Below are 14,421 nucleotides of genomic sequence, written 5' to 3'. Positions count from 1 at the left end.
TGCAGTCTCACTGGCTTTTTCTCATCTATCCTCAGTTCTTTTTTTGACATTGTCTGAATGCATCTGTCACTAAATCATCAGCCAGGTCATCCAACTGTCCATCATCCACGATATACCTATCCTTCATATCTGTATCCTTGCAGATATTGGGCACAAAGCCTGGCACCAGTCCATCACAAGGTGCAGAAGCTCAGGGTTAATTTACAGACACCAGTTAACCTAGCCAATAAACTGCTAGAAAGCAGAAAGCAACTGGAGCAGCCAAAGACATGCAAGAAGCACACAGAAGGCAGAATCGAGCCCAGGACACCCAGCCAGATATCGATGTAAAATGATGGGAAGTTTTCACCCTTTAATTATAAGCACTTCATGCATTAGAAGCTCAGAATGGAAGGCACTATGAAAAATTTAAAAAATGCCTTCAGCAATCTATTGAAAGGTATGATGCTATCAAACCAACAAAAACAAAAAACGAGCAAGGTGATTAAAATGCAAGAAGTTACAAAAGGTATAAATGCACCTGCAGCAGACACTGCAGTCAGTGCTCCACCCACAGGGGCCGGTATGGGATGATCAGCACAGCTGTGCAGGGTTGGGTTGTCACAAGATAACAACTCTTGAAATTTGCAAACATATCTGATCTTGTGATCTCACACTCCAGTTTAGCACACAGCATTATAGAGCCTCATTCACAACACATTTTGGTGCAATTATACACGTGTAAACCAGAGATGAAGAATCTTTGAATTCACCATCCATGGGGAAACAAGCAGCTGGGAGGTGTGATTACTGCAGGTGCACAGTTATCAAAGCCCCAATAACCGCAATAAGCACATCCTGGATACATATTTTAAAGTCTCCAGAAATTTCCTCAGCACACCACCATGAGTACACTTACCCACTTATTCTCAGTCTGTCCTTGATCCTCAAGCCCTTCACTACAAGGAATATGTTCTCATGTGACCTTTGCTTAAGATGCAAGCACGTTATTTAGACAGGAGTAGGAGTGCTAATGACATGCGATCGATTTCACTTACAAGCGTCAGCACAAGGGGCTCTTACCTCTGCGAGCACAAACCTGTGGAGATCAAACAGCACCAACAGAACCCATCTTTCAGGGATGCTTATTTAACCATGAGGCCGATAGTCTGCTATCATTGCCTTACGTCATTTTTAACCTCTTTAAGTTACCCCAACTTAAGTAAATGTGGTAAACATACTGATATTGCTCCTCCATCTGGCTCAAGATGCTAACAAAAACGTATTTCTTCTATCATTCCAAGCTTTGCAATCCATTTACCAACAAACACAACACTAAAAGATCAAACTTATGACCAACAGCATTTGTAAGACATTTTATTTAAATTATACAAACTAAGCACAATAAGAAAAATATTATTATAGTAAAGGAATTGCTTTTGCATGGGTATAAACACACAAAACCTTTCTGCAAGCACAGAACAAGTACAGAAACATAACTGGAGGCAGTGTTCAGCAGAGCGAGGACTAAGACTAAGCTTTCAGGAGGTCACAGCATTTCACCTGAAAGAGCCAAGTGTTTTTATCTCCATTGCCATTTATCTTATAATTCGTCATATTAAGCTGTCATTACATTCTATTCACATTAGCAAAATAAATTCCCTTTTTAATTATACTACAGTCGCTGTCAATGCATTTAAAGTGCAAAACATTACAATTCCCACATTTGCCGACATCTGTGGGCAGAGTTGGAGAAAGAAACGTTTTAAAATTATTGTATTACAATTAGAAGAAATTTTGTGTAAGGGATTATTTTCAAATTAATAAGAAGTTGAGGAAAATCACTTTTAAGAGTAATGTATTATTCTGCATAGATTTAATACATAAATAGCTGTTACAGTTGATTTTTTTCAAGTTATTTTTGTTCAACGTCCTGTTAATTTTTAAAAACTAACAACTTACACGAGAAACTTGTACCTGTGATAGTTTTCCTTACACTTTCTGTGGGCCATCTACTGTGTATTCATATCTCAGATCTAACCTGTGCAAAAATAGAATGTGCTGGATTAGGTTGGTCACATCTTGTGTGCAGAAGCCCGATATACCTAACTAAACTCCTTATTTATTTAATGGGGACTAACTGAAGTCTTTCCTTGGTCTTCAGAAGCTGCGGATTTAAAGAGACCTATAAAGCCTACTGGACAAGAGCTCTTGAGGACCAGAGCTGGTCTCCTCTGATCTAATGGTCTACTGAACCGCCAGGTGAAATTCCTTCTTGTGAACTGTGAATGTCTTTTCATCAGCCCCCATAGGCAAAGTAGGGCAAGTGAACATCAGCACTTTGAGGACGACCAGTGTGCTTAAATACACTACATAATCTGCTAGTACACAAGCAGGAGTGGCTAATTCGAATGAAGTCACAGTACAAAATAATGCTACTCTTACATTTTGTTACTAATGTCTTCTACATAAAAAAAATCATGGACCATGGAAAGGTTTTGATGTTTCTGTGCAAATCGCATGAGACTGATCAGAAGCCAGTCACTCTGCGATAGTTTGTGCAGTCTCTCACCTCAAGTGCATCTTCCTACTGTTACAAATGTTTCTTAAATTAAAATGATAAGCATGAGCCCACCCTGAAAACAAAACAAAGGTTAACAAAGCTAAAAGCATGAAGAACATCAACATCTAACTACATGGGTTAGAGATTACATCTTAACGAACAAGGGGAGCTCTTTACAAAACAGGCATGTGACTGAGACATCACCGATTCCCATAGCAGCATTACAAAAGAAAAGGGAAAACGTGAATACCCAGAAAAAGATGCCTGCAAACTATCCTCAGTACTTGGACCCTTCAATAAGAAGCCAGTACTCTGAAGCTACATGCCACACTACAGTACTGGCCTATTTCATAAGATCCTTATCTGAACAGCTAATTTGTCATAAGACCTTTGTAAAATAAAGATGGCCATGTATGCTTACTCAAGTTTCACCCGACGAAGAACAACAATCAGAAACAGATCTGAAAATACATACATCGGGGGAGGTAAAATGTTCTTCCATCACTGCCATGAAACCATATAACAATAACAGCATTCCTGATTAAGAAAATCAACATACAAATGTGAAAGAAGACCAGCATCGTTAAAGTTATTCAAGTCATTTGAAAGTGACAGCTCCAGGGATCTACCCTCCCCCAGCAATGGCAGAGACACACTTGAGAAGAACAAGTGCAACATTTGCTGGTGGCCACCAAGATGAAAGCTACATCAAAGTAGCAGGAGGGTATAGAAATACATAACTCAGCTGTGGTAACCCATAGCCTTTCCCATATTACATAACACCTGATTTAATGGGCTTACAAAAACGTGGTCTGTGGGTTTGGTGACTATGTCACCCTGATGTGTTGGAGGCCGAGTTCTATTACAGTTTTCAGCCTGGCTCAGCCTTCCCGTAGTTGTGGAAGTCTCAACACTGAACACCTGCAGCTATGGAAACCTTTTCTGTTCAAAGCAGTTTTTCCCCCCAAACTGGGTGGAAACTGCCGATCACCTCAGAGCCTTGTCAGAGCCTTTTCTTCACTTCTGGCCCTTCATTCAAAGTAGCAGTTCTTCCTTTTCCACCTCCTGTAGTACTTTATAAAACCTGACAGGGAGACAAACTCTGCCTCAGGCTTAAGAGTCCTCATTGTCCACAGCCTGCTCGTCCCTGCTCCTGCTCAGCAAGGGGGGAGGGAGTGGCCCCGCCATCCTAAAGGGAAGGTCGTCTCTGGACAGCATCTTCTTGGTGGCGCTGACCAGGCGGGAGTAGTTGTCGGGGTTGTAGTCCGAGGGCCTGGGGCGAGCCTGCAGCAGGGGCAAGCTGTCCCGCTCGTCGCGAGACAGGAAGAGAGCGGGGCGCCGCTGGTTCTCGCCCTCCTTCAGGGAGTCCGGCAGGGGCTTGCGCTTGCTCTCCGGCAGCAGCATGACGCAGAGCACCGAGAGCACGGCGAAGGAGGCGAACACCACATGGTGCAGGAAGTAACCACTGTTGCTCTGCAGCTCCATGAGGGAGGAGGCCGCCTGCCCGACACAACCTGCGGCCAGCACCAGCCCCAGGGTCGCACCCCTAAAGAGAGAACCCCAAAAAGCCACCAGTTACTGACCGAGACTCTGCACAACACACGGGCCACCTGCCCTCTAACAGGCTTGTAAACCTGCCAAGCTGCACGTTGAACTCAATGAATCGATCTGGGTCTGGTTTTCTCAGAAATGAAATGCATAGAAGTCGGCAATTTTAACACTTAATGCTAAAGAACGTTTGATATAAACTCTTTAGATAAATACAACACAGCTCACTTTTACAGGAAGAGTGTTAAATGAATAGATCCGCAGTGCAGAGCTGAAGCAAAGAGACTGCAAAATGCCCTCCACATACCTGACCACGGTAGGCATGACCTCACTTGCAAAGAACACACTGAGCATGGCCATAGCCTGGGAGGAGAGGAGCCCCACTATGGACAGGACCAGGATGAAGCCATCCATCAAGTCTGGAAAGAGAGAGCAGTGTCACGCAGATTGCCAGGGGCCTGCACCGCCCCTGCTCAGTCAAGGCTATCTAACCCTGGTCCGGGACAGACATACAGTAGGGTCTTGACATCTGTGGATTTAATATTAAGAAATTCACTTATTCACAATTCAGTCTAGCGGACAGTGTCTTGGTTGGAAGAAGAGCAGAGCAGGATGAAATCGAGCTGGAGATTGTTTTGTGCAACATTCAAATTAGCAGCACAACAGACTAGGATCATGAGATGAATCTAGCTAGTGAATGAGCCTCTCCTTGCCCCCTGCCCAAGTACCAAGCACCGACATCTCAACATGCTCTTGTGTTTGTATTATAGTGATCGCTCCCAGTTGCGACAACGGCAAGGGAATGACAGGCTGGAGACAACTTTACACCGACAGTTTCTTGCCCTTTTAAATACAGGGGACTTGCTAATCATCTGAACAGGTAGCACAGCTGGGGTTACAGAGAGAGAGAGAGACTGTAGGCAACAGCCGGATTCAGATGAGTGATTCATGTTGTTTATTTTAGATGACTGCTGTAACTTTGGGATTTCTATTGTTTGTTTTAGTTGATCAATGTTATTTTAATTAAATTAAAGCCAATGCATTAGTACTTAAATATCACATAAAGGAGGGTTAGTTATGTCTTTTAAACACATATCCCAAATACTGTAGTACACTATGCAATAGTGTAGGGTGGACTTGGTTACATAATGAATTTGGTTATTCACCACAGATCTCTTCCTCAAACCCTTGTGAATGTTGAGACCAAACTGTATAACAAATTACTACACAATCTCAACTACTCTTCTACTTACTTAGTAAAGAAACTAATGTCACCCTTGAGCATCCATGATGGTGGAGCACTCCTGTCTGAACTATTGATAAACTGGTCAAAAGTATTTTTAGAAGCCTGTAGAAAATGATGAATTAGTAGGACTTATAGGATTGTGTTGCTTCTGCATTGGGTTTGACCTTGATCCAGTAGCATGGATCCCGGGAAGAACTTTTATTATTAAGGGCTACAGAGCTTAAATTTAAACAAAACAGAAACAAAGGTCTGTTACAGAACACGCCTAAACAGACTGCAGTTTTGTTTTTCTGTGAGCGGCAGAGACTGGATTAAATCACTTCTCAACACTTAACGTTTGTCACTGAATCAGCAACGCCTTGTTCAGTAAACAGCGGGCATGTGTATATATAAGGTGGGCATAAATTAAATGAATAAATTTCCAGGCCTTCGTGCATGTGGCTTGTTGACATCTGCACAGCATTAATAAAATAATGTGACAAACAATTGCTAGCGAACAGAAATATCTGATAAATCATTATGTTTGAACCCAGCACTGAATTTTCCACTGCTATTCTGCAACACATGCACACCTCTAAATCCCACAAACTAAAAATGACCAACTATAAACAAATTGCTGTCAGCCAACGCAAGAGAATAAGGAGCAAATGCATTTGCTCTTTAATTACTATTCAGATGTAATGATTGAGTCCTAGCACACCTCATTCAGGTTCATTACTTTGCAAACACACAGCCTCATCCAATTCAGGGTCATGGGGAACACCAGTCCATCACAGGACATTGACAGAGACATGGCACCCAAGGTCTAGGCTGGAGCCCAGGGCCCCAGCACTGCCAGGCAGCAATCTTGACCACTGCAACCCCCCGTAATCCATAATGCAAATATTCTGAAATAATGACCAAGAGAGCAAGGTTGTGGAACCTTCACGTATTCTTGTACGTGCTTGGGACCACCATGCCAGTGTCCTCCAACTCCAGAAGGTGTGGCAACACGCGAGACAGCTGCAGCAAAACCTTCCGATCCGTCTCGCCACGAGCCTCGGCGAGAGACCCCTTCCGCACCAGGAAGGAGAGAAGGCGCCAGTGAAAGGGCCGGGACTCACACTGCGTGAGGGCGAGCAGCAGGAGGGAGGTCATGCCAGTCACGATGGAGGACAGCAGCAGCATGCCGCGGCGGCCGAACCGGTTCACGGTCGCCCACAGCAACACGCAGGCCAGCCCCCCCGCCAGCACGCGCAGGAAGTAGCTGAAGTAGAAGTGAGGCTGAAAGCCGAGCAGGTTCCTCGTGAAGCAGTACTGGATTCCCGCACCGATGAACCTGGTAAAACACATCGATTTCAAATTGAGCCGGGAGGTTCAACTGCAAAATTCCTAGCACTCAAAATCAATTTCTTTCTTCTTACCAATAAAAATGACAACATTACAATGCAAATACTGATAAAAAAAACAGAAAATGCCTAAAAGGCCTGGGTAAGGTAAATAAGGTTGACTCTTATTTAACTCTGATGCAGCTGTTCTCTCTGGACATGAACGCTTGACATCTGAACTGTTCTTCTGGAGTCCATTGTATTGGTTGAGCCTGTATCAACTTTGTAAGCCTGATCTAAATTTACTTTGTCCATCAGCTTATTTAACTTGCAAATCAAATTACCTACTGCAATTTTACAATACCCTGTTTTAAAAATGAGTTCATTACAAAGAGCTTTGGCAAGGTGAATGGCAAAATAAAACTGAAAAATGTTTAAATTGCCTTGTTTACAGCAGTTCTGATTTATGTGACACCTTGTGTCATTATTATGACATCTGGAGCTGCTTACAGTAAGATATGCCTCAGATACTGGCAATGACTTATAAAGGCACAATGAAACAGAGGACACAAATGGTATTCACTGTGCGCTAATGTAGCACCGTCTGCTATATGTTATCATTGTTTATGCAAATATATTCACCATAGTCCTGTCTAGAAGTGTATTTCAGAATGTGCAAGTATTATAACACAGCTGTTTAAATAGGAAAACTTTGGAAGTATACTTAATTATTCTAGCCAAATTGAAATATCAGGCAATTCTAGGCTTTGTAGCAGAAAACCCTATCTTGGCCTATGACTTGTGGCACAAAGCCCTGAAAATGTGTTGAAAAAGTCACTTATTTGAACAGAAAGTGTTTCATGAAGGCAGGGGCTTTTACAAACATTTTGAAATCCTGCTTAAGGGTGATGGATAGGTGGGAACAGAGAAACAAGGTTAATCTTTGAGGACTCAAAGACTGACAGATCCTTTCACAAAAGTGTATAGGTAAATTTGAATTTCCATTTAAGCCCCGGACAGTTTAAAATCGCACTCTTCCATTTCCTACGTGTATGAGGCCAAAGGCTCAAATGATTAGTTACATGGGTTTCTGGAATATGTCCATGCTGTGTAATACAGGTAAATCTGGAACTAATAGGAAACAGAGCAAATATCCTTAACAGGACAATCTTGTGATGGGAATTTGAGAAGAACAGAATTTTTGGAGGGAGAACAGCTATTACCAAAGTTTAAGAAATGAAATATGGGCCATAAAAGTCTTCTAAGGGGATTCCTCCACTCTTCTCTAAGATTGTGATCTTCCAGCCAGTGGATGACAAATGGTAGATGCTGCTTCAGTTCTTGGTGCCCAGGGGCCACTTACCCTGTAAAGCCCAGGATGAGGCAGTTTTTCCAGATGACACGAGTATGAGCCAGCTCGCACACATTGTGGAAGCGCGGCTGACAGTCTTCAGTGTACACCAGGTCAATCTCTGCAGTGAGGAAAAAGGAGTTTGCACTGCCACACTGTACTACAACAGCTTGGCAAAGTAAGTTTTAGGGAGATAGGACTTGGTGTGGGCTCCCAATACATCTACAGTCTTGTACAGAGAGATGTTCACGTAGGGAGCTGTATCAGCATGTGCAGGCTGCAAATAAACAGGTAAAAGTCTGTTTGACGCTGAAAGGTAAAGAAAAGAAGACGATACCTGAAGAAGGCTCCACAGCCAAAATGTTGCGTTTTCTTTTCTGTACCCTTCACAGTGGAATTAATCTTTATTTGTTCCTTGTACACGGAGGTATAGTAATAAGACAGAAATGTATCATAACAGCCACATACAAGGCTGTTAGAATACCCCTATTTATCAGATGTGACGAGGCTTTATCTAACTCAAGCTACAGGTCTTAGTGCAATTGTATTAAAATTCTCAGTTAGATTTTAACGACATGAAGGAACAGGAAACAAAGCCCTGGTCGTCCAGCACCCACCCTCTGCAGGTTCATTAAACTCCTGCTTGGGAAAAGCAAAAGAGGACTGTGCCGTCTCAGAGAGGAAACTGTGCAGTTCAATTTGCAACGGCTGTCAATGACAGAAGAGCACACTGATCTCCTTGAACAGTCCGAGACAACTGTACGAGCCAACTAAAGGACAAGGTTTCTCTTGAGCAGCGAGGAAAATCCCGAAGAGCATACCTGCCAGGAGGTTCTCGGAGGCACAGATGTCATCACCCAGACACACGCGGTTCCGCAAGGAGAAGCTCAGCAAGACCCTCTTGGCCGAGGAGATCTGCCGCGTGGCCAGCAGCCAGCGAGGTGACTCGGGGAAGACCGAGGCACACCTGGGAACACGCGCAGGAAAACTCACGATGAAGGCGGCTCTGTCACAGGCCTGCGGCCACAGCATTCTACATCAGGTGTCCAACACCTTTCATGCCATGAGTTCTTCTGGAAGGTTAAATCAATCAAATCAACCAATGACCACAAAAGATTAAAAATAATCTAGAATCGATGCCCCATTCTGCTTTTGTCCTCAAGAAGTTAACTAATTCTCTCCTAAAGGTATTTCACATTAGAAAATAAAAATCACGAGGAATCGCCTCTAGTTTTTTAAGCAATTGAACCATTTTTTTCCTTCTCTTTTACTAACAAAGATATTCACAAGCACGAGACGCTGCAGTTTCCAGAACGTTGTAGGAGAGTCCTGAAAGACAGACCACCACTAGGGGGGCGCCAGTCGCTGACTCACCACCAATAGGAAAGCAACATCAGAAGAGGCAAGGTGACCACCGCCTGCAGGACTGGCCAATCACGGCAGAGCACCGCCAGCCCCGGCAACAGCAGCTCCCCACACACTGCCAGGAGCCCACCAATCACAGTGACCATGAGGCGGTGTGGTGGGTCACACAGCTCCAGTCCTGAGCAACAGATCCAACGAATGATGGCGTGAGAAGATGGGACACAAGGTTACCATATATTGAACAATGCATCAGCTAGTAAGGTTAGAACACGTATGAAACAAATACTCTTAAGTGCAATTCCTCAAAGGAAAAACAAAAACCTTTAGGAGCTGGCCTTGAACATAGTTTGCAAGTTCTGCCTTCCTCATTAACTCCTGCAAGGAATACAAAGCCCATTTCCTTCTTTATTGTTATAATTTCCTTAGGCTGATGCATTCCAAGTTCTAATGCACAGAAAATTCCAGAAGCCCCCACCCCAAGACACACTGGGTTGCTTAGTGTCTGGACTCAATTACCAGTGACCTCAGTGGAATGTGTGCAATTCATAATCACAGGTCCTGTTTGCCTCCCTCTTATCGCTGTACCTGACACAAGTTGCTCCACACTGGCCTTAACAGTGAAAAATCATAGAAATGGCAGACCTAGACAAACATTCACGTCACCAAGATTTCTTTTACTTCTGTTGCAATGTTGGCAATTTAAGCAAGAGCAGGCTGTTCAAACACAGAAAGCGTGACCAGCCCTGGAATAGAATTGCTCAAGATTTCACTGTATTCTCACGTATAGCAACAATAACACTAATCCGCAATAACCCGACACAGGAGTTTGCACCCGGGATCCTCAAGAGCCAAACAGTCTACTGGTTTATACTGCAGCTGAACTCTGACCCAATTAACTGCCATTTAGCTGAACTCATTCAATCAGTTGCTTAATTAGGAGAACTGAATATGCTCTCCAGACCTCCACGCAGTGATCAAACCAGGCTATCAATGAAAACCGCACATCTCTTGGACCAAGGATACAGATTTTCTCTGGTTACCATCACTGAACCTTAAAAAGAGCTTCCTTGAAATTCAGCGTTTCAAACGGACAAGGCTGAGATATGTAAACATGCCTTGTGTTTTGGAGGGCACCAATGCTACAGGGTGATTTGGCTGTTTTGTCAGAGGAACACACAGGAACACGGGGGTATTTGAGCTTGTTGGTGTAGGCCAGTGTGCCACGCACGAGGGGACTCACTGGTGACGTATGAAGACAGGAAGAGACCGGCCAGATTGCCCCCCTGGGAGAGCCGCAGCAGCAGGAACATGGCGGGGCTGATGGACACACACACCCCAACACCCAGCAGCCCAGAGAGCACCGCCGAACACAGGAACACCCGCCGCCGGCCCAGCCTGCCAACACAGACAGTGGCTTCAAGATTTACAGAACATAACCTAAAACAAAATTTGATTCACTGCTTTGTGCCTTATTTGCACTTTAACAGTGGTCTATACTATTCCTCAGTATAGTGCAGAAGGTGGTGAAGTCGAGCCAAGTTCATTACCAGCTGTGAGCTACCAAACATCCAGGATATCTACTTAGCTAGATGTCTTAAGAAGGTCAGGTCTATTCCCAAGGACCCCAGTCATCCAAGTCATCCATCCGGTAAACGGTATCGAAGCATTCAGACAAAGACCAGCAGATTATGGAACAGCTTATACCTCCAGGCAATAAACTTCAGCAACCACCCTAACGGTCTTTGTTAAATGGCCAGGTTACATGGACATACCGTTTTCTATTGTATCTGGCACACTGCATATTGTACTATTTGGACATAATGTATTGCATACACCTTGGATATGTAGCAGTTCTATTTATATTGAGTTTTTTTCATTCCATTTTTATTGCCCTATTATGATGCAACTTTAATCTGTAACTTTTAATTTTGTGATTTCTATTTTTTTTTCCCCCCGGTGAGCTTGCAGAAAAGACGTTTCATCCTCAGCATTTACTGCTGCACACTGTATTGTTGTGCATTTGATAAATAACTTGATTGACGGATTGATTATGTACACTACAGAGAGGCCCTGTAAGAATTTGGACACCCTATTCCTTCCAGGTCAAGGCAGTGCAAGCTGGTTTTAACAAAATTATCTGCTACATTCACACTCAAAAGAATGCATATTCCAGTCATTTGTATTACAGGATGGTCAGCAGAGGATGTTTTTTCTCCTGTTTGCCCTTAATTATTAGCTCTTGGTTATTTCCACACTCTTAATTCTATAATTCTAGCTAGTAAAGATAATATTTTATACAAAAACTGCCTGGGAATACTGCCTCTTAATAGGAGACACCAGTGGGATAATTCTTACCCAGTCCTGCTCTGAGTTATATTCCACAGAGTGCGTGATAGCTTACCGGTCACAGACACAGCCCAGAAGTATATACCCCAAGATCCAGCCAGTCATGAAGCAAACTTGTTCCAGAGGGACTTTCCAGAAGCTGTCACAGACCAGGTCCCACTGTAGACAGACAGACAAGGGGGGTCACAACAGGACTTCTAGTGCACCAACGAGGTCTAGAAAGGAGAAAGGCTATGTGGCTCAGAAAAATGAATGTCAGAAGAGTATGGAGTGATTTTGAAACGAAGCAAGACTGTTAAGTACAGTTACATAGGGGGCTATATTAAACCCACCGTCCAGCAGGGTATGAAGATACTGAACAGCACCAAAAATATCATGTCTTTTCAATGCTCTTAAAGTACACAAGCAGCTGGTTAAAAAAGAACCACTTTCATCAAAGAAAAACAATAGACGTTGTTTTGTTAATTTAACCTTTTCCACCTTACACTGCCTTACTTTCTTCTCCATAGCTCACCACATTAAAAACCAGTAAATAACCTTATCACAGCTAGCTGTTGCATAAGATCCTGTTCTTAATTTTGACTTGTCTTTGTTCTCCAGGAGGAAATACTCCTGCCAGAACATCAGGCCCTCAGAGGCAGCAGGAACAATGAGGCAGTGAAATCACAACACAGAGACACCAGGAGGACTGGGGCTGGAAATCACAGTGCTTCCTGCCTGGCCAGGAATTAGAAGAACAGAAAATGTATGAATGTACGGCGACAACAGGCTGCTGGGCCAGCTCTCGACAAAAGCACATCAGTCAAACTGGTGGAAGGGGCGAGTTCCTGACGGTTGACACGCGAGAAGCATAGGAGGAAAATGCGAGATCGGATCTCAGTTTATTTCTCGAAGCTAGCAACCTCCACAAGAACTCAGAAAATGTGTGCACCGAAGGAAAGGTTATCTGTGCTGCTGCTTTTTGCAAAAGCAAAAAGTAAGGAAAACACCACTCCCACAAAGACAAGCAAAGAAGAAAAAGCAGATGTGTGCTAACAGATCTGACTGTACTATGCAAAGGAACAAGGAAAGGTTTATTCCATGCTGGAAAGCGAAGAAAAGAAACACAATGTTTCAGCTGTGGAGCCTTCTTCAGGTGTGAAAAAGAGTGAAATCCAAATTCATTTCTTCTCTTTTCAGCCTGGAATAAACCTTTACTTGTTCCTTTGCAGCCTATGCATGCTGACGCAGCTGCCTACTTGAACGGACTGTACTAGGGCTGACGATCATGCCTTGGACTCTAGCAGGGCAGGGAGAGCAAACAGTAAATACTTATCACCAAGCCTTCTCTCTTTGTTTTCTGCATGACAACAGATCAAAGGCACAATCAGACAGTCCAGTGAAAGGAATTCTAGGAAATTTGTGGTAGAAATTCTACATCGGAGGAAACTCACTCACAGCCTCTTACTGTGATCCACTACACTGCACAGATCAGGCCTTGCTGTCCACATGCACGGCACGTATGCGGTATAAAAAGAGAAAGACAGAAAAGAATGAAGAGGGCTCAGGGTTAAACACTGCCAGAACAGGATTGTCTTATTTAGTGGGAAACAAAACAAACACTGCTATGTTTGCTCTCCAGTACAGGTGCGAGGGGCCGTTAGACAGCAGCATTACAAGAGGACGTGCTAAAGACAAAACATTTCTCCACGTATTGACAATTTGATAGAAACGGCCGGAGAGCTGCTGCAAAGCTTGCAAAACCTTAGTTAAAAGACAAAAACAGTGTAGAGCTCTCTTCTTCTTCAGTTTTACTCCCGCGAATAGTTACACAGAAAAATATTCTGCAAAGAATTAACTTTTTTTTTTTTGACTGGCGTCAATCTTAAAAGATTTACAGCTGGACCAAAAAAAAAACAAACATTTTACAATTTAGAGACGTTTCAGCTACAAAACAAAATGACCAAAACACGTGTTTCGCACGCTGTCAGAGCACTGTACAACTTCAGCTCACTGCGTTAAGGATAGGTTAAATCATCCCAACACACAAACTACCTAATAAATAAGAAGCACTTGTATATAACGTGTGCATCTGAAAGTAAGAGTCTTGAGTGATCAAGAAGTTTCAAGAAACAAAAACGTCATACGGGCTGTTTCCACATTTTTTCTCCACACATTTCCCCACCTCATGTAAACACACACGAGAAAATAAACTAGAATGTGACTGTTTACGTACCTCAGTAACAAAGTTGCTCTCAAGCCCAGCCGCCTCCGTGTATTCCCAACCCACGGTACACGAAACAACCCCGTCCGAGAGATCCTTGGTAAAATTGGAGACATTCGCCGGGTACCTGTACAGTTCACAGCGACTCAGCCCGGTCTCCCTCGCCCAGGGTATGGTGAGGTTAACGAGCTCTTGTGCGGACAGGTTGCGGTACTGGAAAGCGGCTGGGAACAAGGACGGATCCCGCTTACAGTGGTAAGATCCAGGGACCGAAGTGAAGAACAGCTCGGAGCAGAGACTCAGCGCTACCGCAAAGCTGGGGACCCAGGTGAAAGCAGCTACCAGGCGGTTATAGCGACCGAACCCCCCGATCTGGGGGTAGATCCTCGTCTCAAAGTCCATTGTCTGCTGAGCGAGTGCGCTGCTAGCACAGCTGGTCAACTGGAAAGTGTTACAAAGCCTTTTGGGGAAGCATGTGACCAATAGCTTAAGGGTAGGGTTGGTCTCTGCGCA

At 43.7% G+C, this 14,421-nt stretch overlaps 1 protein-coding gene across 1 annotated transcript; it reads right to left on the bottom strand.

The window, feature by feature from the left end:
• Nucleotides 1-1,342: 1,342 nt before the first annotated feature.
• On the bottom strand, nucleotides 1,343-14,400 carry slc22a31 (solute carrier family 22 member 31). Its single transcript, XM_088613794.1, has 9 exons — nucleotides 13,921-14,400; nucleotides 11,761-11,864; nucleotides 10,600-10,754; nucleotides 9,369-9,537; nucleotides 8,816-8,961; nucleotides 8,007-8,115; nucleotides 6,440-6,654; nucleotides 4,398-4,509; nucleotides 1,343-4,088 (listed from the first exon to the last, which is right to left on the bottom strand). Exons 1-9 carry the CDS (start codon nucleotides 14,308-14,310, stop codon nucleotides 3,656-3,658), a joined length of 1,833 nt encoding a protein of 610 aa, XP_088469920.1. The 5' UTR covers nucleotides 14,311-14,400; the 3' UTR covers nucleotides 1,343-3,655.
• Between the last annotated feature and the right edge of the window lie 21 nt (nucleotides 14,401-14,421).

The sequence above is a fragment of the Lepisosteus platostomus genome, chromosome 20 (genome assembly GCF_059453375.1).
Source record: "Lepisosteus platostomus isolate fLepPlt1 chromosome 20, fLepPlt1.hap1, whole genome shotgun sequence".
NCBI classification, from domain to species: Eukaryota; Metazoa; Chordata; class Actinopteri; order Semionotiformes; family Lepisosteidae; genus Lepisosteus; species Lepisosteus platostomus.
This window is presented reverse-complemented; position numbering and strand designations above follow the sequence as displayed.